This window comes from Jaculus jaculus, chromosome 8, assembly GCF_020740685.1.
Source record: "Jaculus jaculus isolate mJacJac1 chromosome 8, mJacJac1.mat.Y.cur, whole genome shotgun sequence".
NCBI lineage: Eukaryota > Metazoa > Chordata > Mammalia > Rodentia > Dipodidae > Jaculus > Jaculus jaculus.
Window position 1 is genome coordinate 54,584,678 of NC_059109.1, and position 24,987 is coordinate 54,609,664.

The following is a 24,987-nucleotide window of genomic DNA, read 5'->3' on the forward strand; positions in this document are numbered from 1 at the left end:
ACACCTTTAATACTAGCGCTGGGAAGGTAGAGGTAGGAGGATTGCAGTGAGTTTGAGGCCACCCTGAGACTACTGAATTCCAGGTCAGCCTGGGATAGAGTGAGACCCTACCTTGAAAAACTAAACTCAAACAAAAGAAAGAAAACAACACAACAGAAAACTATTTTGCTAGATCACAAAGATAAACACATAGGCATGATTCTAAATGCTTCAAAACCTATTCCAGGTGCTGGGAAGGTGGCTGGACAGTTAAAGGCATTGGGTTAAACAGCCGCTTGGCCATTATTCAAGTCCTCCACCACCCACATAAAGCTCTGCCGTTCCATATGCAGTAGTAAAAGACCCTGAACTATTCACACGTGTGTAACAGATACATGCGCAAACAGATAAAAATTAAAACCTAGGTAAGAGTTGGAGGAATGGGTCAGTGGTTAAAAGTGCTTGCTTACAAAGCCTGAGGACTGGGTTCAGTTCTCCAGTACCTGTATTAAAGTCAGATGAACAAAGTGGTGTGTGCATCTCCAGTTCGTTTGCAGTGTCAAGAGGCCCTGTGTACTCATAATCATTCTCTTTCTCTCCTTGGAAGAAAAATTTTTTAATTTTTAATTTTTTATTTATTTATTTATTTGGTTTTTCGAGGTAGGGTCTCACTCTGGTCCAGGCTGACCTGGAATTAACTCTGTAGTCTCAGGGTGGCCTTGAACTCATGGCGATCCTCCTACCTCTGCCTCCCAAGTGCTGGGATTAAAGGCGTGCGCCACCACACCCAGCTCAAGAAAAATTTTTTTAAATCAACTGTTCTATAAATACCTTTAGCTCCATTTTTCTCCTTGGCCTTTTATAAGATTTCTATACAGAATCACCTGATTCCCATTTTCTATCATCCACTGTTCTTCAAACTTGCATCTTTTTTTTCTGAGATAGGGTCTCCCTATATACCCCAGAAGATTTGCTTGCCTCAGTCTCAAATGCTAGGATTAGAGCACCAGCACATACAGCCACACTTCACAGGCCTCCTTCCCAAAAGCCAAAAAAGAAGCCTTCTTCCAAAGTCTATACTTACTCTATGTTTGTCTATCATTGTTAAATCTGTTTTCAGTAAACAAAATATGTTTTGAAAACTAAACCAGAAGTTTAAAAACTATGTTTAATGATATAGCAACTATTATTATTATTTTTGGCTTTTTGAGGTAGGGTCTCACTCTAGCCCAGGCTGACCTGGCATTCACTATGTAGTCTCAGGGTAGCCTCGAAGTCATGACAATCCTCCTACCTCTGCCTCCCAAGTGCTGGAATTAAAGAAATGCACCACCATACCCAGAAATATAACAATTATTAAAGTCAAATACAAGATTGGCTAATATTCAAAGCTGAGGACTCGTGAATACGTACATTATGCCAGACTTTAAAAATAACCTATTTGGGGTCTGGAGAGATGGCTCAGCGGTTATGGCACTTGCTTGAAACACATGAGGGCCCAGGTTCAATTCCACAGTATGCATGAAAAGTCAGATGCAGAATGGCACATGGAGTTTGTTTGTAATGGCAAGAGGTCCTGGTGTGTCCATTCTCTCGACCCTTCTTCTACACCTCTCTGCTTGCAGATAAATACATTTAAAAATTTTTTAATTTATTAATAGAGAGAGAGATACAAAATAGATAGGTAGGTAGGTAGAAAGAGAGAGAGAGAGGGAGAGAATGGGCATGCCAGGGCCTCTAGCCACTGCAAACGAACTCCAGATGGGTGTGCCTTCTAGTGCATCTGGCTTACGTGGGTCCTAGGGAATCGAACCTGGGTCCTTCGGCTTTGCAGGCAAGCACCTTAACCACTAAAGCCATCTCTCCAGCCCATAAATCCATTTATTAAACAAGAAAAAAGAATAATATATTCAGGTGACATATCAGAAACAGTGATAATGGTGCATGCTTTTAATCCCAGCATTTGGAAGGCAAAAGTAGGGGAATCACTGTGAGTTAGAAGCCAGCCTGGAACAAGAGTCAATTTCTGGTCAGGCTGGGCTAGAATGAGACCATATCGTGAAATAACAAACCAACAACAAAAAGGGCAACAAATATATAATAAGCAAATAGAATATATTACATTAATAGTACAATAACACTACATGACATGAATAACTGACTCATCATTTTCTTTAGTTGTATGACAATGAAAATTTCCTTATCTGTATGTATATGATACTAATAGGACATTAATGGTTAACAGAACTACATTTAATAAACCATTTAAGTAGAAAACTACTGATAAACTGATTATATATATTGCATGGCTCATTCTGATTAAATTCAAATTCAACCAATTTCTATTAGTTTATTAATCCATTAACTGTATGACCAAGAAACAAAACAAAACCTAACCCAAAAACAAGCAGTTGCACCCTATAAGTAAAAAAGAAAAAAAAAGAAAGAAAGAAAAGAAAATCCTAAGAAAAAAAATACACAATTGAATTTTAGGAGAAATATTTTTAAATGATTTATCAGCTCAAACAATATCAGGCTTTTCATAAAAAAGAAACATCTTTTGATACTTTTCCATGATATCCTTTGAACTTACTGCTACTTTATAAGTTTTAAATACTGTAAATTTAAAAGGTGATGATATAGCTCAACGACAGAATATGTGTGATGCACACATAGGAGTCAATACATACACTGGGTTCAATCCACAGCACTGGAAGAAAACTAAAGTTCAGTATAACTTAGAAAATGTACCTTTAAGCTTTGGTATTTTTTTTTTCTTTTTTGTAGTATGGTCTCCCTCTAGCCAAAACTGAGAATTCACTATGTAGTCTCAAGCTGGCCTCAAACTGACAGTGATCCTCCTACCTCTGCCTACCAAGGGCTGGGATTAAAGGCGTGCGCCACCATCCCTGGCAGAATACATCTTTAATTTGACCACTCAGGAGTATGAGGCACAGGAATCTGTCTCAATGAGTTCAACACCATTCTGTGCTACACAATGAGATTCTGTCTCAAAAATACAAAACAAAACAGGGCATTGCCAACAACAACAAAAACCCAGAACAAGGGCTGGAGAGATGGTTAAGGTACATGCCTGTGAAACCTAAGAGATCAAGGTTCCATTCTCCAGGTCCTATGTAAGCCAGATGCACATGGTGACGCATACGTCAGGAGTTCATTGCAGTGACTAGAGGCCCTGGTGTGCCCATTTTCTTTCTATCATTCTCTCTCTCCCTCTCTGTCTCTAATAAATAAATAAGTGAATGAATAAAAGTAAATAAATTTTTAAAAAAGACTGAGTATTCCATACGGTAGAACTGGGCAACCTCAAATTCTAAAGAGAAATCCCTACTGCTATACCTCTTCTTAGAAGAGGGACATTAGTGACAGTGTTAACATTTTCAGGATCAGTACCACAACCACCAAAAGCAGCCTCAAACATTCTCCAAGGAAGGCTATTAGGGTAGAAATTATGGAAGCCTCAACTTAGTAACCCAGAGTTATTTTAGTTATCTTTGCTTGTCCAAGTTACAATAAGAGGTTGAAAGATGCTGGGGGACTGGAGAGCTGGTTCAGGGGTTAAAGGCACTTGATTGCAAAGCCTTAAAGCTTGGGTTTGATTCCCTAATACCCATGTAAAGCCAGATGCACAAGGTTACACATTGCTTGCAATGTTAACCCTGGCACACCCTTGCAGTGTTAACTCTGGCATACCCATATTCCCATTCTTTCTCTCTTGCAAATAAATAGAAATGATTTTTAAAAGAGAGGTAGCATTTGTGGATGGATAAAAAGGTAAATAATAACATGTGAGAACTAATATTATATTATAAAAACATAAAACATGGTCTGGGGAGATGGCTCAGTGGTTAAAGACACTAGCTTCCAAAGCCTGCAGGCCCAGGTTTGACTCTCTAGTACCATGTAAAACTATAGATACATTAACTGACACATATATCTGAAGTTCATTTGCAGTGGCAGGAGTCCCTGGAACATTCCTGTTCTCTCTCACCTCTTATAACCAAGCAAATAAACAAAAAGCAAATAAACTAATTGTAAGTCCTCAATATTAAATAAACTATAAATCAATTTAAAAGGAGATTTTTTTTTTAAGAAGCCATAGGAAAAAATTGAAGCTCAATGTACCCATATACAAGGAGGAAGAAGAGGACTAGGCTGAAAGGGGTAAAGGGAAGGAAGGAAGGAGGGGGCAAAGAAGGGAAGGAGGGAAGAGAGAAGAGAAAGGGAAGGAGGAGGGGAGGGAGGGAGGAAATTAAAAAGGAAGGAGTTTCTTTTAGTGAAATGAAATGTTGCCTTTAAATCAGTCTAGGGGCTGGAGAGATAGCTTAGTGGTTTAGGCGCTTACCTGCAAAGCCCAAGGACCCACATTCCCCAATAACCACATAAGCCAGATGCACATAGTGGTGCATGCATCTGGAGTTCATTTGCAGTACTTGGAGTTGCTCGCAAGTCCATTCTATCTTCTTCCCTTCCCCCCTCTCAAATAAAAATAATAATAATAAAATCAGTCTAGCCAGCACTCAGGATGTTGAAGTAGGAAGATCTTGAGCTCCAGGCCAGCCTGGGCTACATAGTAAGACTCTGTCTCAAATAATAATTAAAATTAAACAAAATAAAAATCACCCTAAGACCATCCTAGTTAGAGAAGTCTCCAATTTAGTATAATTTGTAATCAAATCTCACACCTACATTTATGAAACATTTTCAATTGTTAAATCACATTCCCCCTCTGCTCACACTATGTAGCCCAAGCTGGCTTCAAACACAATCTTCCTGCTTCAGCCTCCTCTTGAATGAACACAGGCATGCATCACCTGCTGGCTGTCTAACATTGCTTCAATAGATTATTCTTAATTTTAAGAGACTTTTAAAGAAAAATAATTGCCCATGAAATATACTTTCCTTTTATTAAAAGTCCTAATAAGCCGGCTGTGGTGGTGTACGCCTTTAATCCTAACACATGGGAGGCAAAGGTAAGAGGATCATTGAGAGTTCGAGGTCACCCTGAGACTATGTAGTTAATTCCAGGTCAGCCTGGACAAGAGTAAGACCCTACCTCAAAAACAACAACCTCAAAATCATAATAAATATCCCTCAAATAAAATTATAGTAATAAAATGTTAGTTATTAATAATAAACAATAGATGATTATGTGCATATGCATGTATAAATATGCACACCAAGGTATCTTTCTTCTGTAAACGAATACCATTCTGCCTTTACATGGGTGGGTAGGGATTTGAACCTAGGCTAGCAGACTTTTTAAGTGGGTGTCTTTAACTGCTGAATGTACCCATCTCTCTATCCACTAAAAAAAGATTATGGGAGGAGGGGGGTTATTACCATGGGATATTTTTTATACTCATGGAAGTTGTTAATAAAAAAAATTTTGAAGAAAAATTATTTATTTATCTGAGAGAAGAGATAAAAGAGTCAGATAGAGAAAGAGAGTGGGAGAGACAGAAAGAATGAGAATGCACACTCTAGAGCCTCTAAGCCATGGCAAACAAATTCCAGACTCATGCTCCACCTTGTGCATCTGGCTTCATGGGTATTGAGGAATCAATACTACATAGTGAATTCAGCCTGGTCAGGTGAATACTACATAGTGAATTCTAGCCAGGTCAGCCTGGGCTAGAGTGAGACCCTACCTTGAAAAACTGAAAGAAAAAAAATTAATATAATAATTATTATAATGAAAAGTTTGTGCTAATGGCTAACTCAACTTATTAAAAGGGATGGGAAAGTTATTTTATGAAGTATTATTTTTATGGGGGTAGGGAAAGAGATAATTGTTGTGCCAGGGCCTCTAGCCACTACAAACTCCAGATGCATATACCCCTTGTGCAAATGTACAACACTGCACACTTGTGTCACTCTGCATCTGGCTTATGTGGGACCTGGAGATTCAAATGGCAAGTACCTTAACCATAAGCAATTTCTCCAGCCATTGAAGCATTACTAATATTTTCTATGATTAATTTAATGTATATACTGACATCTAGTAGGTAAAATGTCATCAATACAAAGTATCCATAATCCCAAATACAAGGCCCAATATACATACTATTTATATACAACAAAAGTAAATTTTATGGAACTCAATAGCAAAATGCCTCTTAGTAGGTCATATTTTGGGGAAGAATATTTAACTAGGTATGTGCATCAGAATTCTTCATTTGTATGATTTTTCTTCTTTTTTTTTGGTTCTTTGAGGTAGGATCTTACTCTAGCCCAGGCTGACCTGGAATTAGCTATGTAGTCTCAGGGTGGCCTTGATCTCATGGCGCTCCTCCTACCTCTACATCCCAAGTGCTGGGATTAAAGGCATGTGCTACCACAACTGGCAAAACTGACTTTTAAAGGAAAGACTGTAAAGAAAAAACAGAAGCCTCTAGTTATCTTGTTTTGTGTTATGAAAATGCTAAGCTGTTAGATCCCCAAGAAAATAAACTCGACCAAGAAGAGACTAAGCTTAGTAACTATCCAGTTCTCAACCAGTCTCTTCTCTCTCTTCCCACAAAGCAACCACTACCAATAAAACAAAAATAAAATGTGTGGCTCCCGATAGGATTTTGAATTCCCTGAGTGTTTACCACAGTCTGATTTGTGGACAGCTGGCTGAAAGTGTGTTGATGTTACTGATCTTCAGAACATTACTAACTCCCTAAAAAAGTATCTTATTGGTTAATATAGTAAAATATCAAATGTCTCTGCCTTATTTAACAGAATGAGGAGATGGGTAACAGTTATGTTTGGTTTCACTGTGATGAAACATATGGTATCTTCTTTTGTCTTCAATCAGCCACATTTAGGCTGATTAGCTCTATTAAATGTTCAAAACACTAAACTGCAGTTCTTGATGGAGATAAAGGAAGGTGATTGAGAAGGTGTTTCAGCTCAAGAGAGCTAAGTGAAAATTGCCATTGGATTCAGATCTGCTGTGGACAGAAGTCATCTTCTGGATGGAAGAGGGGGTGAGATGACCTAGAGTCTTGAACTGGTGGATCTGCAGGAACAGAAGCTAAATACATTGGAGACCACTTAACTGAGTAGCACCATGAGATAGATTTCCAGATATGTCAATATAAACTACATACAAAGATTAAATGTGTACTGGAAGAGGTGATGCACTTATGTGACCAGATATCAAATGCATTTGTACCATTTTATGAGTAAACATCTTCTGAATAATAATTATGAAGCAATTTTCTGGAGAAATGGATATTTAAAATACACAAATTCATAACCTTACTACAGAAAGTCAAATCTTTCCCAATTTTCCACATTGACAAACTAAAGTACAGACATTTTTCAAAATGTTTTTGTTTTTATTTTTTGAGGTAGGGTATCACTCTAGCCCAGGCTGACCTGAAACTTAGTCTGTCCTCCCAGGTTGGCCTTGAACTCACTGCAATCCTCCTACCTCTGCATCCAGAGTGCTAGGATTTAAAAAGTGTGCACCACCATGCCTAGCCATTTGTTAACTTTTGAGATGGATGTTTTGCTTTTTATACCCAAAAGAAAAAAAAAAAAAGTCCAACCTAAATAATCTACCTGCTTGAAAATACTATAGCTTACTTTCACTAAGCTTATCCCTATATTCCAATCAAAAAAGTATCATGAAGTTAGGTAATCTTTAAATGTGAGTAGTGGCTATATCAAACCTCCCTTATGCTTGGAGGGGGGACGACGACTAAGAAAGCTTTCAACCAGATTGCTGTGAATGTAATTAAATTTTCTTTTGCTTTTTATTTTTTTAACTTTATTTTTGTTTATTTATTTGTGTGTGAGAGAGGGAGAGAGAGAATGGGTACACCAGGACCTCTAGTCACTACAAACAAAGTCCAGATGCATATGCCCCCTTGTGTATCTGGCTTGCATGGGTCCTGGGGAATCGAACCTGGGTCCTTTGACTTTGCAGGCAAATGCCTTACCCACTAAGCCATCTCTCCAGCTCCTAATTAAATTTTATAAATAGAAATTTTGATGAACTTTTGATTATGTGCTTCTGCTAAAAATCTGTGTATGTAAATTTACAGTAATTAATAGATTATTTGTAATCATTAGATCAAGAGTCAGTAGGCTAAATCTAGAGCACCACTTATATTGAAAGCGAAGTTGTAGTGGAGTACATCCATTTTTTTTTTTCAGACAAGGTCTATCCATGTTGCCCACTTATGCATATAACTGAAAAATATAAGCTAAGAAAGGTGGTACATGCCCTTAATGCCAGCATTTGGGGGCAGAGGTGGGAGGACTGCCTTGAGTTTGAGGCTGGCCTGGAACTACAGAGTGATTGTCAGGTAAGCCTAGGCTAGAATGAGACTCTACCTCAGGAAAAAGAAAAAAATAAAACAAAATAAAAGAGAACTCATAATATAGTAAAGGCCGGCCTCAAACCCAAGATTCTCCTGCCTCAGTCTACCCAGTACCAGTATAACAGACTGCTGTGATGAGTTGTGTATTACACCTGGCTTCCTCCCTCTTAAATTTTTTTTGAAATTTACTTATTAATTTGAGAAAGAGAGAGAAAAAAAGTCAGATATATATAGAGAGAAGGCATGCCAGGGCCTCCAGCCACTGTAAACGAACTCCAGATGTACCAACACCCCCTTGGCTTATATGGATCCTAGGGAATCGAGACTGGATCGGCTTTGCAGGCAAGTGCTTTAACTGCTAAGCAATCTGTCCATCCCACCCACCCCCTCTTTGGTTTTTCAAGGTAGGGTCTCACTCTAGTCCAGGTTGACCTGGAATTCACTATGTACTCTCAGGGTGGCCTCAAACTCACAGCAATCCTCCTACCTGTGCCTCCCAAGTACTGGGATTAAAGGTGTGCACCATCATACCTGGCTTCTCTCTCTTTTTTTATGGTTCCTTTCTTTTGCAAGGACAGAAAAAGTGGTTGCTATATATAGGCAATTACTAAAAATTTTCTTTTTTCCAGGTAGGGTCTCACTCTAGCTCAAGCTGACCTGGAATTCACTATGTAGTCTCAAGGTGGCCTCAAACTCTCGGCAGTCCTCCTACCACTGCTTCCTGAGTGCTGTGATTAAAGGCATGCAACACTACGCCATCTTAAGAAATATTTAATACAAGTTATATACTTCAAAATATTTCGAAGTAAAAGGGAAATAAAATGTATAATTAAAATTCAGCTAACATAACTTTAGTCATAACATGAGGGGGTAGACAAAAATGAAATTAAGTCTCAAGAGGATACTTTATCTGGCCTTGATTCAAAAAAGAAAAAAAACTAAGTTGATTCTATCTTACACATACAGGGAAAGGGTTTGTTCTATGAACATCTAATGTTATGGTTATGTCAATGCAATTTCACCTCAATAAATTATTTTTATTGTTGTTTTGGAGGCCCAGGCTGGCCTCAAACTCACAGTGATCTCTGTATGCCAGACTCCCGAATGTTGGGATTAAAGGCATGCACCAAAATACCAACCTTAATAAATCACTTTAAAGAATATATACAGCATTTTACAGGTTTCTACCTTTAAGTGGGCCATGTTACAATACAGTGGTTAAATATGCAAGTTACATCTTACCTAATAATGTGGTTTCTCCAAAATCTCTTAGATCATATCATCTCAGACCCTTGTGTATATTTCTTCTTTGCCAGTAGGTGGAGACAACAACACTGAAAGTTTAAAAAACATCATTCCCTGTTTAAAGGGAGCTTGCTGGTCTGAAAAAACTGGGGGAACCCTAACCCAAAGATTTCTTCATTTATTGAAAAGCAGATAGAATGGTTATGCCAAAATAAGAAATCCAAGGGAATTTACCCAATTATGGATATCTTCAAAATAGAGGGGACCTAAATCTGTCCTTCATATAGAAAATAAATTCTCATATTTAAAACACAATCATTTCTATAGCTTATAAAATTCAAACTCCATGCTCTCTGCCATTTACCCTATATCATTTTCAGTTTCAGAGAGTTTAACTCCAAGCGAAGGAAGGAAGGAAGGAAGGAAGGAAGGAAGGAAGGAAGGAAGGAAGGAAGGAAGGAAGGAAGGAAGGAAGGAAGGAAGGAAGGAAGGAAGGAAGGAGGGAAGGGAGGGGGAACGGAGGGAGGGAGCGAGGGAAGGAATTCTTAAAATTCCTAAGGTAATTGCAGTATAGTACAGCTTTTACATTAGTCTTATGTCTTGCTATAGCTTCATGAAGACACTTATCCAGATCACATGAATAATAACTTAAACAAATGATAATGCAGAAATGGCAGAAAAAAATTCAAATTTTATACTGAAAGGAACCAAGTTAATCTAGTGTCCATACCTCTTTTATAAAAGTACTTTTATTTATTTATACTCATAAGGTGAAAGAAAGAGAGAGAGAATGAGCATGCCAGGGCCTCCTGACAGTTCAAATGAACTCCAGATGCATGTGCCAATCTGCATCTGGCTTTGCATGGATACAGTGGGAATCGAACTCAGGCCTTGCAAGCAAGTACCCTTAACCACTGAGCCATTTTTCCAGCCCTACTTTTCATACTTCTTACTACACTTTTTAAAAAATAGATGAAAATCCCAAGTTATTTATGGAAATTAATTTCAAATCTGGACTTCCTTAGGTCATCGCAAAACACTTTACCTACAATTTCAGATAGCTTTCCTACTCAATTTACAAGCCTAAAACCACTGTTTGAAAATTCCATCTTAAAAAAAAGCCAAATAAACCTTAAAAATATAAACAACATCAAATCAACAATGATACTGAGCTAAAAAAGAGAAAAGCTAAAGCTAAGTTATGGCTATACTATTTATATTAATCACAGATACCTGTCCTTTAAACACAGGAAACAAGAGCAACCTATCTAGCAGAAAATACCTAATTAAGAGAGAAATTTGCCTTCAGCCAAACAATAACCAAATAAAAAGAATTAGGAAACTATAAAACTCTATTATTATTATTATTATTTTGGTTTTTTTGAGGTAGGGTGTTACTCTAGCCCAGGCTGACCTGTAATTCTCTAGGTAGTCTTAGGCTGGCCTTGAACTCACAGTGATCCTCCTACCTCAGCCTCCCATGTGCTGGGATTAAAGGGGTGTACCACCATACCCAGTCAAAACTATTATTTTATGCATATTTTGTTCCTCCTCTAGTAATGTTATCAGGACTAAAATCAGTTACCTAAAAGGGGAATAAATATAGTTTTCCAGAAATATGACATCTATCTACAAGTTTATTTACCAGTTAAAGTATTTGATAAAATATCCCTGAATACAACCACCATCTGTTTAACTCAGAAATTTTATGATTCCTATGAGACAGCAACTAAAACTACCCAGAAAGCTACAAAAACATTCCAACAGCCTATATAAGAACACATTTAAAAAAACATAAACCAGTACATTATCTACAAGGGAAATGTTATGCAGCTTTAGTAATCCTTGAGTTCACTTCCTCTTGACAGACAACCAACTTTTGACTCTTCCCAATCTTTCAACAGCTGGTTTATAATATACACACACATACACACACACACACACACACACACAAACATATATATATGCATAAATTAAATGACACAACTGCCAACACAGAAAGGCACTTAAGTTTTCAAAATGCAGTCATTTATTTAATTAAGCCAATCTTATGATAAGGAGACCTTAATATAAAAGCTGTGGCCAACACAGATAACTGATCATAAAGTCTTAACAATATTTATATTTTTGCATTGTGACCTGTCTATCAACACAAAAGAAGACATGCTTATATCTAAATTCTATACATAAATAAGTATAAAAATGCCCTGGAATTCTATGGTTAATATAAATACATCCATTAACCTGTAATTTTACAGATGACATTACTATAGTAAATAAAAGTGACCAACAAGTATAATCTTTCCTTATATTAACTGGATTTATGAAAAAATAAAACATGAAGTTCCTCTTGAGGGTCTATATCAGTGCTCTTTGCCTCCACCTGCTGGCAAATAGATTATGAAACTAACAGGTATCGGTGGGTAAGAAAAGTTAGTGTCTTTTTATCCTTTGAGGAGCAAATTTATGTTGCTTTATGTAACTATCGAGTATTGAGACTACTTTGTGCTAACATACCATTAAAATATTGATGAAAATATTAGGACATGTATAGAAAGACACACCAAAAAAAAAATATATATATATATATATATATATATATATATATATATATATATATATATATTTGTTTGTTTATTTCTTGGTGCAGAATGTTACCTAACGAAGTGATTTAAAAAGTCACATTAAGACTATTTTAATTACCTGATAAATGACATCTTGGAAAAGAACTGGAAAAGTAAGCGCCGCGTCTTCTAGTTCATTTAGACTACAATGCACTAGGGTTTCATCCTTAAAATAAAGCAAAATATTAAAAGACTTCAAGTGATAGTTTCATATACAGGTGATAACCAAAGACATCGAAACACCCAATCAAGCCAGACATGATGGCGCACGACTTTAATCCCAGCACACAAGAGTTCGAGGCCACCCTGAGAACACAAAATGAACTCCAGGTCAGCCTGGGCTAGAGTGAGATGCTACCTCGAAAAACCAAAAACCAAAAAAATATATACAGAAAATTTAAAGTATATTATCATCAGTGACAGAACAAATTAGAAGTCACATAGTACTCCAATATAGTTCCTTCACCAACAGCGTCAATATCACCTAAGAACTAGTTAGAAATGCAAATAAAAATATTTTGGACATTTGGACCGTGACTAGGGGTGCAGCTAAGTTGGTAGACTGCTTGCATGAGGCCCCAAGTTCAATACAAAGCACCAGGCAATATACCAGGTGTGTTGATGCATGCCTATAATCTCAGCATGTGGCAGTTGGAGGCTGGAAGATTAGGAGTTCATGGCCATGCATAGGAAGAAACTCAAGGTCATACTGGGTCACAGAAGCCTGTCTCAAAAACAGCCAGGTGTGGTGGCGCACATTTTTGATCCCTGTACTTGGGTAATAGAGGTAGGAACATCACTGTGAGTTTGAGGCCACCATGATAATACATAGTGAATTCCAGGTCAGCCAGGGCTAGTACGACCCTACCTCAGAAAAAACAAACAAACAAAAAAAAACAACCAAAACTATTATCAAAATGTAGCAAACTCAGGGAGACATGACTCGGCACATAAGGCATTTTGCAGTGGATATAGGCCCCAGCCACCCATTCCATCTTCTATCTGCCTCTTTCTCTCATAAACAAACAAACAAACAAAGTGTGGGGGCAGACACCTTCAATTCCAGTGGGCAGAGGAAGGAGGATATCCCTGAGTCACCAGTCTGAGTAAATTCCAGGTCAGTCTGTGCTAGTGTGAGACCCTACCTCAGAAAATAAAATAAAATAAAATAAAATAAAATAAAATAAAATAAAATAAAATAAAATAAAATAAAATAAAATAAAATAAAGGTAAGCTGGGCCTGGTACTTCTTTTATCTCTCTGGCTAGAATAAGCTATTCTTATGATCTAAAAAACACAAACATGGGGCTGGAGAGATGGTTCAGTGGTTTAGGTGCTTGCCTGAGAAGCCAATGGACCCAGGTTCAATTCCCCAGTCCCATATAAGCCAGCTGCGCAGGGTAGCACATGCATCTGGAGTTCGTTTGCAATAGCTGAAGGCCCAGGTGTGCCCACTCTCCCTTTCTCTCTTAAATAATAAGTAAGGATGTGAGGGCGATCTGGTGGAAACATTTGTCACCCCATTGATAGCCAGGGATGATTAGGCTGATCTGGCTGGGTAGAGGGTATCGTCTTCCTCTCTTACTGATCCATATTTATCCCTCAAAAGCTGCGCACTCAGAGGACGACCTTCCCTGAATAGAGGAGGACTTGTCTTTGGTTAAGGGTATACGAGCAGCTGTGCTAGAACCTGGAAGGAAGGAAGGACGGAAGGAAGGAAGGAAGGACGGACGGAAGGAAGGAAGGACGGACGGAAGGACGGACGGAAGGACGGAAGGAAGGACGGACGGAAGGACGGAAGGAAGGACGTAAGGAAGGACGTAAGGAAGGACGGAAGGAAGGACGGAGGGACGGAGGGAGGGACGGAGGGAGGAAGGAAGGAAGGAAGGAAGGAAGGAAGGAAGGAAGGAAGGAAGGAAGGAAGGAAGGAAGGAAGGAAGGAAGGAAGGAAGGAAGGAAGGAAAATAAAAATATCCACAATCATGCGAACTGAAAATACAAAAGTAGCCCTGGTGTTGTGGCATTCACAATCCCAGTACTTGAGAGGCAGAAGTAGGAGGATCACTGTGAATCCCAAGACCAGCCTGGGACTACAGAGTGAGTTCCAGTGAACCCAGGCTAGAGTGACACCCTGTCTCAAACAAACCAAAATCAAAACAAATTAAAGAGGCCTGGAATGGTGGCACATGCCTTTAATCCCAACACTCAGGAGGCTGAGGTAGGAGGATCATGGTGAGTTCAAGGCCAGCTTAAGACAAATTCCAGGTCAGCCTGGGATAAAGTAAAACCCTGCCTCGAAAAGCCAAAATAACAATCACGAACAGAGGATGTAGTTCAGTATTTGCTTTAGCATATGTAAGGACATAGGACCTGGCATCAATCCCCATCACCATAAAAACAAAACAAAATAAAATATAAAGAGGGTCTAGGAAAATGGCTTAGTGGTTAAAGCCCCTAAACCACCCAAGTAAAAGAAGTTGGCACAAGTATCTCGTATTCAATTTTAAATTTAAAAAAATTCTGGAAAACATAGAATATATTTATAGTAAATATGAAGGTTACTCACTCACTTTTTATTTTTTCAGGCATTTAAAAGGAACTACTTTCTTTTCTCTACCTCAAAATACAACATACTTACCAGATCTAAAACTAGAGAGAATTCTGGTGTGCTTCGTGTTTTCAATGGAAGAGCAGGTTTTCTATTTAGTTGTTCTTCTGTCAGTGGTGGAACATGTTTGATGAAATAATAGCTATAAACCAAATTATTTTTAAAAAATTAACATTTCTACATATAAAACATTAAATTAAGTCATTAAAAACTTTTTGAGTAACATCTCTATAACTCAGTACAAATATGAATTCCTACAAGTCAAGGTCACAAGCTTTTTGTAAAATAGATGTTTCCTTGTATACTATAATACTGCCTCCTGATAAACCCATCTTTACAAACTGGTGCCAGGTTAGCCTGGGCTAGAATCAGATCCTACCTCTTAAAAAAGAAACAAACAGGGCTGGACAGATGACATAACAGTTAAGACACTTGCTTGTAGAGCCAAAGGACTCAGGTTTGACTCCCAAGGACCCATGTAAACCCAACACATTGGAGACGCATGCATCTAGAGTTTTAATTCCAACAGCTGGAGGCCCTGTGGCGCCCATTCTCTATTTATCTGACTGTTTCTCTCTCATACTCTCTCTCTCAAATAAAAATCAATAATAGGGCTGGAGAGATGGCATAGCGGTTAAGTGCTTGCCTATGAAGCCCAGTTCGAGGCTCAATTACCCAGGACCCATGTTAGCAAGATGCATTGGGGGCCCACACATCTGGAGTTTTTTTTCAGTGGCTGGAGGCCCTGGCACACCCATTCTCTCTCTCTCTCTCTCTCTCTCTCTCTCTTTGTAGCACTCAAATAAATAAAAATTAAAAATCAATAATAAACAAACAAACATAAAATCTTTAAGTTAAAATATTCTAATTTGAGCAGGATGTGGTCATGTATGCCTTAAATCCCAGTACTCCAGATGCAGAGGTAGGAGGATCTCCATGAGTTTGAGGCCACCTTAAAACTACATAGTGAATTCCAGGTCAGCCTAGGCTTAGCAGTTAAGGTGCTTACCTGCAAAACTAAAGTAACCAGGTTCAATTCCCCAGACCCACAGAACCCAGATGCACAATGTGGCACATGCACCTGGAGTTCATTTGCAGTGGCTGAAGGCCTTAGTGCACCCCATTCTCTCTTTTTCTCTCTACCTGCCTCTCTAAAATAAATAAATAAAAACTTAAAAATTAAATCCTATTTTTTTTTTTTTAGCCAGGTGTGGTGGCGCATGCCTTAAATCCCAGCACTCAGGAGGCAGGGGTAGGAGGACTGCTGTGAGTTCGAGGCCACCCTGAAACTACATAGTGAATTCCACGTCAGCCTGGGATAAAGTGAGACACTACCTCAAAAACACACAAAAAAAATAAAAATAAAAAACAAATAAATCCTGATTTTAAAAAATCCTCTTGGAATAGACACCAAAAATAGTGCAAGGAATAGCGACATTAAAAAAAAAAAAAAGCCAAACACACTACTTAAGAGAATACAGACAGTAAATACTGCAGAATACTCTTGTGTAGCTCACTAACCAACATTGTAAGAGTATATTGGTGCATATTGTTAGCCTGGTAAAGTAAAAATTCAGCATTTAAAGAAAGGTTTCTACTGAATGAAAACTGTTTTTTTGTAACAACAAGAAACTGAAAAAGTGTTCATGAAAAACAGAAACTTTTGATAATGAGATAAACAACTCACGGGTCAAATACTTCCCAGTCTTCCTCATAGGTGGCCTCTGCATGGGCTGATGAATAACCACTTTCTGGAGTCACTGGTGCTATATAATAAAGAATAAAATGTTATGCAAAATTCCCCACAGGTGAAAATACGTATCTTTACTGTTAAAATACAATATTTTGTAGTCCTGGGTTAATATTTTAGGCCAAGACACTAATAACTGGGCTTGAGAGATAGCTCAGTATTAAGACTCTTGCCTGCAATGCCTAACAACAACCCGCATTTGATTTCCTACCATGCATGTAAAGCCAGATGCACCAAGTGGTGCATGCATCTGGAGTTTGTTTGCAGTAGCTAGAGGTCCTGGAGCGCCCATTCTGTCTCTCCTTTGCAAACCAACAAAAAGAAAAAGGAGCAAATTTACAGAACACAGAGATCTACCTATAAATGTCAAGGGAAAAATTACCTCTACTGACAAAACAGCAAACTACATCATGGCAAACAGAAATGAGACACTCACTAGCTAAGAGAAAATGTATTACTTATTATTAGAAGATAATACTTGCCGGGCATGGTGGTGCATACCTTTAATCCCGGCATTTGGGAGGCTGAGGTAGAAGGATTGTTGTGAGTTTGAAGTCAGCCTAAGACTACAGAGTAAATTCCAGACCAGCCTGGGCTAGATCAAGACCCTACCCCTTGGAAAACCAAAAAAAGAAAAGGGAGGGGCTGGAGAGATAGCTTAGTGGTTAGGCACTTCCTTGCAAAGCCAAAGGACCCAGGTTTGATTCCCCAGGATCCATGTAACCTAGGTGCACAAGAGGGCACAAGCATTTGGCGTTCGTTTGTAGTGGCTGGAGGCCCTAGTGTACCCATTCTCTGTCTGTCTCTCTCTCTCTCTCTACCTGTTTCTCTCCCTCTCTCTCTCAAATAATTAAATAAAGTAAGTTTTAAAAAAAGAAAAAAAGGGGCTGGAGAGATGGCTTAGCGGTTAAGCGCTTGCCTGTGAAGCCTAAAGACCCTGGTTCAAGGCTCGGTTCCCCAGGTCCCACGTTAGCCAGATGCACAAGGGGACACATGCGTCTGGAGTTCGTTTGCAGTGGCTGGAAGCCCTGGCGCGCCCATTCTCTCTCTCTCCCTCTATCTGTCTTTCTCTCTGTGTCTGTCGCTCTCAAATAAATAAATAAATAAATTTTAAAAAAATTTAAAAAATAAAAACACTGAAAAAAAAAAAGAAAAAAAAGGGGGAAGCAGACATAGTGGTGCATGTCTTTAATCCCAGCACTCAGAATGCAGAGGTAGGAAGACTGTCATGAGTTCAAGGCCACCCTGAGATATAGTGAATTCCAGGTCAGCCTGAGCTAGAGTGATACCCTACCTCGAAAAGCCAAAAGAAAAGGGAATCAAAAGAAATGAAAGGGGGAAAAAAAATCAATTGCTTTCTGGATTGGATTTAAGACCCACTTGAAGTAATTATTGCCTGGTACTGAAAACCTAAACTGGGAAACCTATATCTGGGAGATCATAAGCCCTAGAGGGAAAACTACTACTTGTTGACTGGTTAAATGGACCATCAAACTGCCCTCCAAATACTTATGTTTATGCCCATATTAATGATACTCTCACTTTTCGGGGGGGGGGGGTTGAGGTAGGGTCTCACTCTGGCCCAGACTGACCTGGAATTAACTATGTAGTCTCAGGGTGGCCTCAAACTCACGGCAATCCTCCTAACCTCTGCCTCCCGAGTTCTGGGATTAAAGGAGTGTGCCGCTACGCCCAGCTGATACTTTCACTTTTGGTTACAGAAACTTCTCATTTCAGATGGCGGTGACCACTGGGGGTGACTCACCAAAGTGCTGAGTAGTGACAAAGGAGTGTTCAGCACTAAATGAGACATCTCTATCACACCCTCCAAGGCTCAGGGACCATTGCAGGAGAGGTGGCAGAAAGAATGTATGAGCCAAAGAAAGGAAAGAACCGCTTACAATACTGTTATCTAGACAAACTGTCATTCACAGTGGCTGACACTACCTATATAAAATCTGCATAATAGGAGGGGAAAATTGATGGCATCAAAATAGTTGGCTAGAAGTATGAAGAAGACTATATTCCATCAACTGTCATTTGATGACTATAACCTCTATGCCCTTGGGATTGTATAATTATATTTTTTTCAAAATGTATAAATTATTCCTAGCCTGTAAAACTGGTAGGAAAAGGGATTCAGTAGATGGTGAATTTTTTTGGGGGGGGGGACTTGAAGGGGATTATTATCTTGGTATCTAATCTGTATTTATGGAGGTTGTCAATAAAAAATTTTATTTAAAAAACTTTAAAGAAAACATAAAGAAAGATATGTGAAAGAAATGGTTACTGATTTTGCATTGATCCATTCTCTCCATGTTATGCCTTTTTTTTTTTTTGCCATTGCAAACCAACTCCAGACACATGTGCCACCTTGTTCATCTGGCTTTATGTGAGAGTCCCAGGGTATCAAACCTGAGTCCTTTGGCTTGCTGGCAAGCACCTTAGCTGATAAACCATCTCTATAGCCATGTAATTTTTTAACTTCAAGGAAGAAAAACTATATTCATGAAGATGTATAGAGCCTTGAATTTTCTTCACCTGTAAGGGGTGGGATATCACGGTTAACTGTTTCTTCAGATTCTTCTAAACCATTATTTATTGATGGCCTCACTTGAACGGCTTGGTTCGAATAAGCTGCTCCATTAGTTGATGTAGTAGTACTGGTAGTGATTTCATCCACCTGTTCCATGTCGAGCTGTTTTACTATCTCTTCTGCTTCCACAGCCTGTCCTGGGGAGTCTGATCCTGATGTTCCTGAAATCATTATTCAGTGTGCTATCAATCATTTAAAAAACAGTAATATTCAGAAAAAACTAAATGTACAGTTTACTTACACTAATAATTCATACAGAAGCTAAAGAACAAGGAAGAAAGACAGTACAGGCTTTTGTTTTCTGTTTTTGCCTTACTGGGGACTGAACCAAAGGTTTTGATAGGCAATCCCTCTACCACTGAGCAATAATCCCAGCCCAGTTTATCCTTTTGGGTTTTTTTTTTTTTTTAAAATAAGTATTTTGAGGAGGGAGAGAAGGAGGGGGAAAGTGAGAGAGAGAGAGAGAGGACCACTGCAAACAAACTCAAGATGTGGATACTGGATTAATGAACTTGAGCCATTAGGCTATGTAAGCAAGTGCCTTTAACTGCTGAACCATCTCTGCAACCTCACTTTTCTTTTCTTTTCTTTTCCTTTTTCTCTTTCCTTTTTTTTTGATTGGGAATCCCTCTAGAACAGGCTGACCTGGAATTTACTCTGTAGTCTCAGGCTGGCCTGGAACACAAAGAATTCCTCCTTCTCTGCCTCCCCAGTTCTGGGACTAATGGTGTGTGCCACCACCCCTACCAACTTTTGTGGTTTTTTTTTTTTTTTTTTTTGTCTTTTGTTGTTGTTATTGTTTTGAGGTAGGGTCTCACTCTCACACAGGCTGACCTGGAATTCATTATGGAGTCTCAGGGTGGCCTTGAACTCACAGCAATCCTCCTACCTCTGCCTCCAGAGTGCTGGGATTAAAGGCATGTGCCACCACACCCAGCTAACTTTTGTGGTTTTTGAGAAAAGGTCTTACTATGTGCCCTAGAGCTTTCAATCCTCTGACCTCGACCTTTGAGTAGCTATACTACCAGTTACATTAGTATTTATGAACAAAGTTTGTCTTAAGTTCTCACATAGTTTAGAAACACTGACTTATATAGTCAATAACAACCACAATTTAGAACCTTTCATTAAAGTATGTATCTTTTACTAAGCATGTACTTACTATGTGCTAGGCATTTTATCTATGTTCAATATCCCAAGTAGCTCCTCATCCTTCAAGCATACAATAGTAATTTTTCAACCACAGGAAGTAACCCAAGAATGATCTAAATGTAATTATGAGAACCTTTTCATTAAAAAACTCAAGATTGGCTGGAGAGATGACTTGGTAGTTAAGGCACTTGCCTGTGAAGCCTAAGGACCCATGTTCAACTCTCCAGATCCCATGTGACCCAGACACACGAAGGTGAGGTTAGATGGGGCAAAAGTCTGGAGTTCAGTTGTAGTGGCTGAGACTCTGGTGTGCCACTTCTCTCTCCCTCCATCTCTCTCTTTCTAAAATAAAATAAAACTTAACCATTATAATCACTAAATTCTTTTTATGTTATTTTTTTAAAAACTTCTCAACAAAATTCCCTTCTAAAAACAATGAATTTATCTAGTTCTTTCATTATGAAATGGTTCCTTTTCTGTTTCTTTCTGGAATCCTTCAATTAAGCAGCAAAAATTTAAACCCAGAGGCTAGAGAAACGGCTTAGCAGTTAAGGCATTTGCCTCCAAAGCCAAAGGATCCCGGTTTGATTCTCCAGGACCCACATAGCCAGATGCACAAGGGGGCACATGCATTTGGAGTTCATTTGCAGTGGCTGGATGCCCTGGTGCACCTATTCTCTCTCACTCTCTAAAATAAATAATGCCCTTCAATACTTTTTATTCTCCTATATACCAGCATTTACTTCACTGCTGCTACCAGATAACTGACTTTTCAATAATAGGTAAAAAATAAAAATATATAAAATCCTGCTCTTTTATGACTATACAATTACCATATACCCCAATAGAATACAAAATTTCACCATCTAGTACAAATCTATTAAACATGGCATGCTTCAGAATTCTTGTGTTTCATCTTCTTTTTTTGAATTCTCCACAGCAACCATTCTAACCCTCTTATAGGCTCTACCACTAGGACTTCCTCAGTAAGTGAAATCATCTCTTCCTAGAAAGAACAATTATAACTACCAAATATCACTGCATATTCCCTCAGGGCTTCTTTCCTTTCAATTTTTTTTTTTTAACTGTTCTTTTGATCCCAGCTCTGTCAATACTCTCTGGAAACTCTCTCCATTACTGTTCTTTCCTCTATTTTCAATAGACTTTACCACCTTTAGGAATCAAAATAACCTTGGTTCTCACAAATAAAAACTATTCCTAGAGACTAGGCAACTTCAATTTTCTTTCATACTAATACTTCTCATAAAAGCCGTCTATACTTGCTGCTCCATTTCTGATCTATTTCATTCTTCTACTTCAATGGTATTAGGTTTCCAAATGTACATGTTACTCTAAAATTGTTCTGTCAAAAATAAATGATGACCTAATTATCAGGCTCATGTCTTTTCATGTTCATTCCCTTTTCTTCTACCTTTATAATTATTTGAGGGTCTCTCTTTCTCTGGCTTCTATGAGGTCAACTCTCCCAGACACTCCCATATCTTCTTTTGTTGGCAGCTCATTTTCCAGCTTGTGTTCATTTGCTCTCTTGGTTTCAATTACTACCTATATACATGTGACAATAGTATAGTCTATTGCTCAAACCCAGATATCTTATATGGCCATTAATAAAATGACAAATTGCTTACTAGACATTTTTATTTGGTTATTTAGTGGTATCTCAAAATCAGAATGGCACAAATTAACTCAAAATTTTTTGAGGGGACGTGGTTCAAGGTAGGGTTTTTGCTCTAGCACAAGATTATGTCAAATGCACTATGCAGTCTCAAGCTAGCCTCAAACTCATGGTGATCCTCCTACCTCTGTGTGCCTAGTTCAGTTATTTACAGGAATCTTTCATTTCTTTGTCTTCTTAGACATGTATTGTGTGAATTTCTATTTAACTTCCAATTTGCCCTCCAAATGTTTCCACTTTATATTCACTGTCTCTCTCACTTTTTTTTTTTTTTTTGTTTGTTTTTTGAGGCAGGGTCTCACTCTAGCCCAAACTGACCTGGAATTCACTATGTAGTCTCAGGGTGGCCTTAAACTCAGGACAATCCTCCTACCACAGCCTCTGGAGTGCTGGGATTGAAGGTGTGCACCACCAAGCCCAGATTTCTTCACTTTCATTTTTATTAAATTTTTCATTTTAGAGAGAGGCAGAGAGAGAATTGGTACACCAGGGCCTCAGCCACTGCGATCGAACTCCAGACCTTGAGCTATCTAGTAGGCACATATTATTATTTAGTTGTTTTGAGAGAAAAGGCGGCAAACAGAGTGTGAGTATGAGCCTCCTCCAACTGCAAATGAAATCCAGATACATGTATCACTTTGTGCATACTGCTTTATATAGGTACCAGGGAATTGAACTTGGGTCATCAGGCTTTGGGAGCTAGGGCCATTAACCCATGAGCCATATCTCCAGTGCCTTCTGTTTTCTTAATTAAAGAAACATCAAGGCCAGGCATGGTGGCACACGACTTTAATCCTAGCACTTGGAGGCAGAGGTAGGAGGATCGCTGTGAACCTCTTCATGAGCTACCTTGAGACTGCATAGTTAATTCCTGGTTAGCCTGGGCTAGAGTGAGATCCTACCTCAAAAAAAAAAAAAAAGGAAGAAACATCAAGCCTTAGAGGGTCTACAGTATGTGTAATTTCTACCCGTCTCTAGCCTATAAAAATTGCCAAAGTTAGCATTATAAAACATAAATCTCAAGTCTGTAAGCCAAAATAGCCTTTCTTCCCAGCAGCTGCTCTGTGGTCAGGTGATTTCTGCTAGCAATGCAAACCTGACTGCAACAGTGATTAAGGGGCTTGTCTGCGAGCTTAAGGACCCAAGTTCAACTTTCTAGATCCCACGCAAGCAAGGCACATAAGGCAACACAAACACAAGGTCAGACACAAGGTGGTGCATGTGTCTGGAGTTCAATTGCAGTGACTAGAGGCCCTGGTGAACTAATTCATTCTCTCTCATTAAAAAAAAAAAGTCAGGGAGGGAGGGAATTAACATGGGATATTTTTTATAATCATGGAAAATGCTACTAAAATTTAAAAAAAAAAGTCAGGCGTGGTGGCGCATGCCTTTAATCTCAGCACTCAGGAGGCAGAAGTAGGACAGTCATGAGTTCGAAGCCACCCTGAGACTCCATAGTGAATTCCAGGTCAGCCTAGACTAGAGTGAAACCCTACCTTGAAAAAAACAAAAAAAAAAAAAAAAATTTTTTTTTTAAATCAGAAAAAGTAAATTTTTAAAATCCAAATTACAGTATATGTTTAACCATATAGAAATGAATTATACTTACCATTTTTGTTTGCTGGTGAAAAAAAGTTGAAGACCGGAGAAAATATAGTCCCCAGTAATGTTGTCCTTGGAGGACTACCAGAGGAAGGGTTATCTTCTAATTTCCCATTTTGCTTTATATGTTGATTTGTAATTTCATAACTACCAGCTTCTAAGAAATAGGAGGGAAAAGTCATGATCTAGAAAAGACTTTGATATGTGCTATAAATAATTAACCAAAATCAACTTTTTTCTCATAAAAATATTTCATAAAACTAACATTAGTATCAAAAGTGCTTATTAGAGAAATCCTGAGGTAAAATCACTTGTAAATCAAAGTATTTTAATATACTATAATGCTCTATACATGCTAACATTTACCCAGTTGTTTCAAAGTGGATTCACATCTAAAGTTAGACTAAAAGGCTTCAAATCAAGAGAGTACAAGAGAAAATGAAGAAAATACTTTGTAAGCAAGCAAACAAGTTACAAATACCAAAAAATGCAAAGGCAATATTTTTATTTTTATTTTACTATTGCTTACTTCATAAAGTGTTCACTTACATCTATTTCCAGTAAATGGCAGATATAGGAATAGAAGTAATACCACTCTATTACAAAGCACAAGATCCTATGTAGTGGGGCCAAAAACTGCCAATGCGAAACAGGTTGTGGTAGAGTGGTTAAGAGGATCACTGTGATTTCAAGGCCATTCTGGGCTACAATGCAGATTGCAGGTCAGCTAGGCCTGAGTGAAACCCTACCTGTCAAACAACAAAATAACCAAAACTATAAAAACCCTGCCGATGGTGGGACTGACCATCCTGGATGGGTATATTCTCACCTAGTATTCAATCCCTAGCTTAAGGGTATCAAAATACTATTTCATAGTGGTTGGGAAGAATAAGCAAATTTGTTTTAACTTTCTTATAAGTAAAAATTTTCAGATATTTGAGAAAAAATTAAATCAAAATTTAAATTTCTCCTCCTTTGGTCCTCTACAAATTTCTTTGAATCTACCATATTCTTTCTTTTCTTTGAATAGCTTTCTAAGCTTGTTTCTTCCTTCTTTATCTCCTTTTTCTCCATATCATTCATTTTAAACAATAAAGATACATTAACCACTCTGGGGAGTAAGGAAAAAATTGTTACTGCTGTGATACTTAATGCCCTTTAAAATTGTTCTTAAGCTGGGCGTGGTAAGAGGATCGTCATCAGTTCAAGGCCAGCCTGAGACTACATAATAAATTCCAAGCCAGCCTGAAGTAGAGAGAAACCCCACCTCACTGGGAAAAAAAAGATTACCCTTTCTGTTTGGCTTATTGTTTTGAGATATGGCCTCTAATTCCTGATCCTTGTGACCAACCTCTTAAGTGCTAGAACTACAAATATGCACCAGCTCTCAGCT

General features: G+C 38.3%; 1 protein-coding gene across 2 annotated transcripts in view; it reads right to left on the minus strand.

Annotated features, from left to right (window-relative positions):
- Positions 1-24,987, minus strand: part of Ctdspl2 (CTD small phosphatase like 2) — an 86,769-nt gene that overhangs the window by 16,300 nt on the left and 45,482 nt on the right. Inside the window, exons 4-8 of one of the 2 annotated variants that reach the window (XM_004660872.2) lie at positions 23,602-23,748; positions 19,090-19,305; positions 16,486-16,564; positions 14,829-14,940; positions 12,270-12,356 (exon numbers count right to left, since the gene is read on the minus strand). In XM_004660872.2, coding sequence (XP_004660929.1) covers positions 12,270-12,356; positions 14,829-14,940; positions 16,486-16,564; positions 19,090-19,305; positions 23,602-23,748 — 641 coding nt within the window. Of the gene's footprint in view, positions 1-12,269; positions 12,357-14,828; positions 14,941-16,485; positions 16,565-19,089; positions 19,306-23,601; positions 23,752-24,987 lie in introns of both variants that reach the window. The other variant, XM_004660870.3, reaches the window with a different exon arrangement.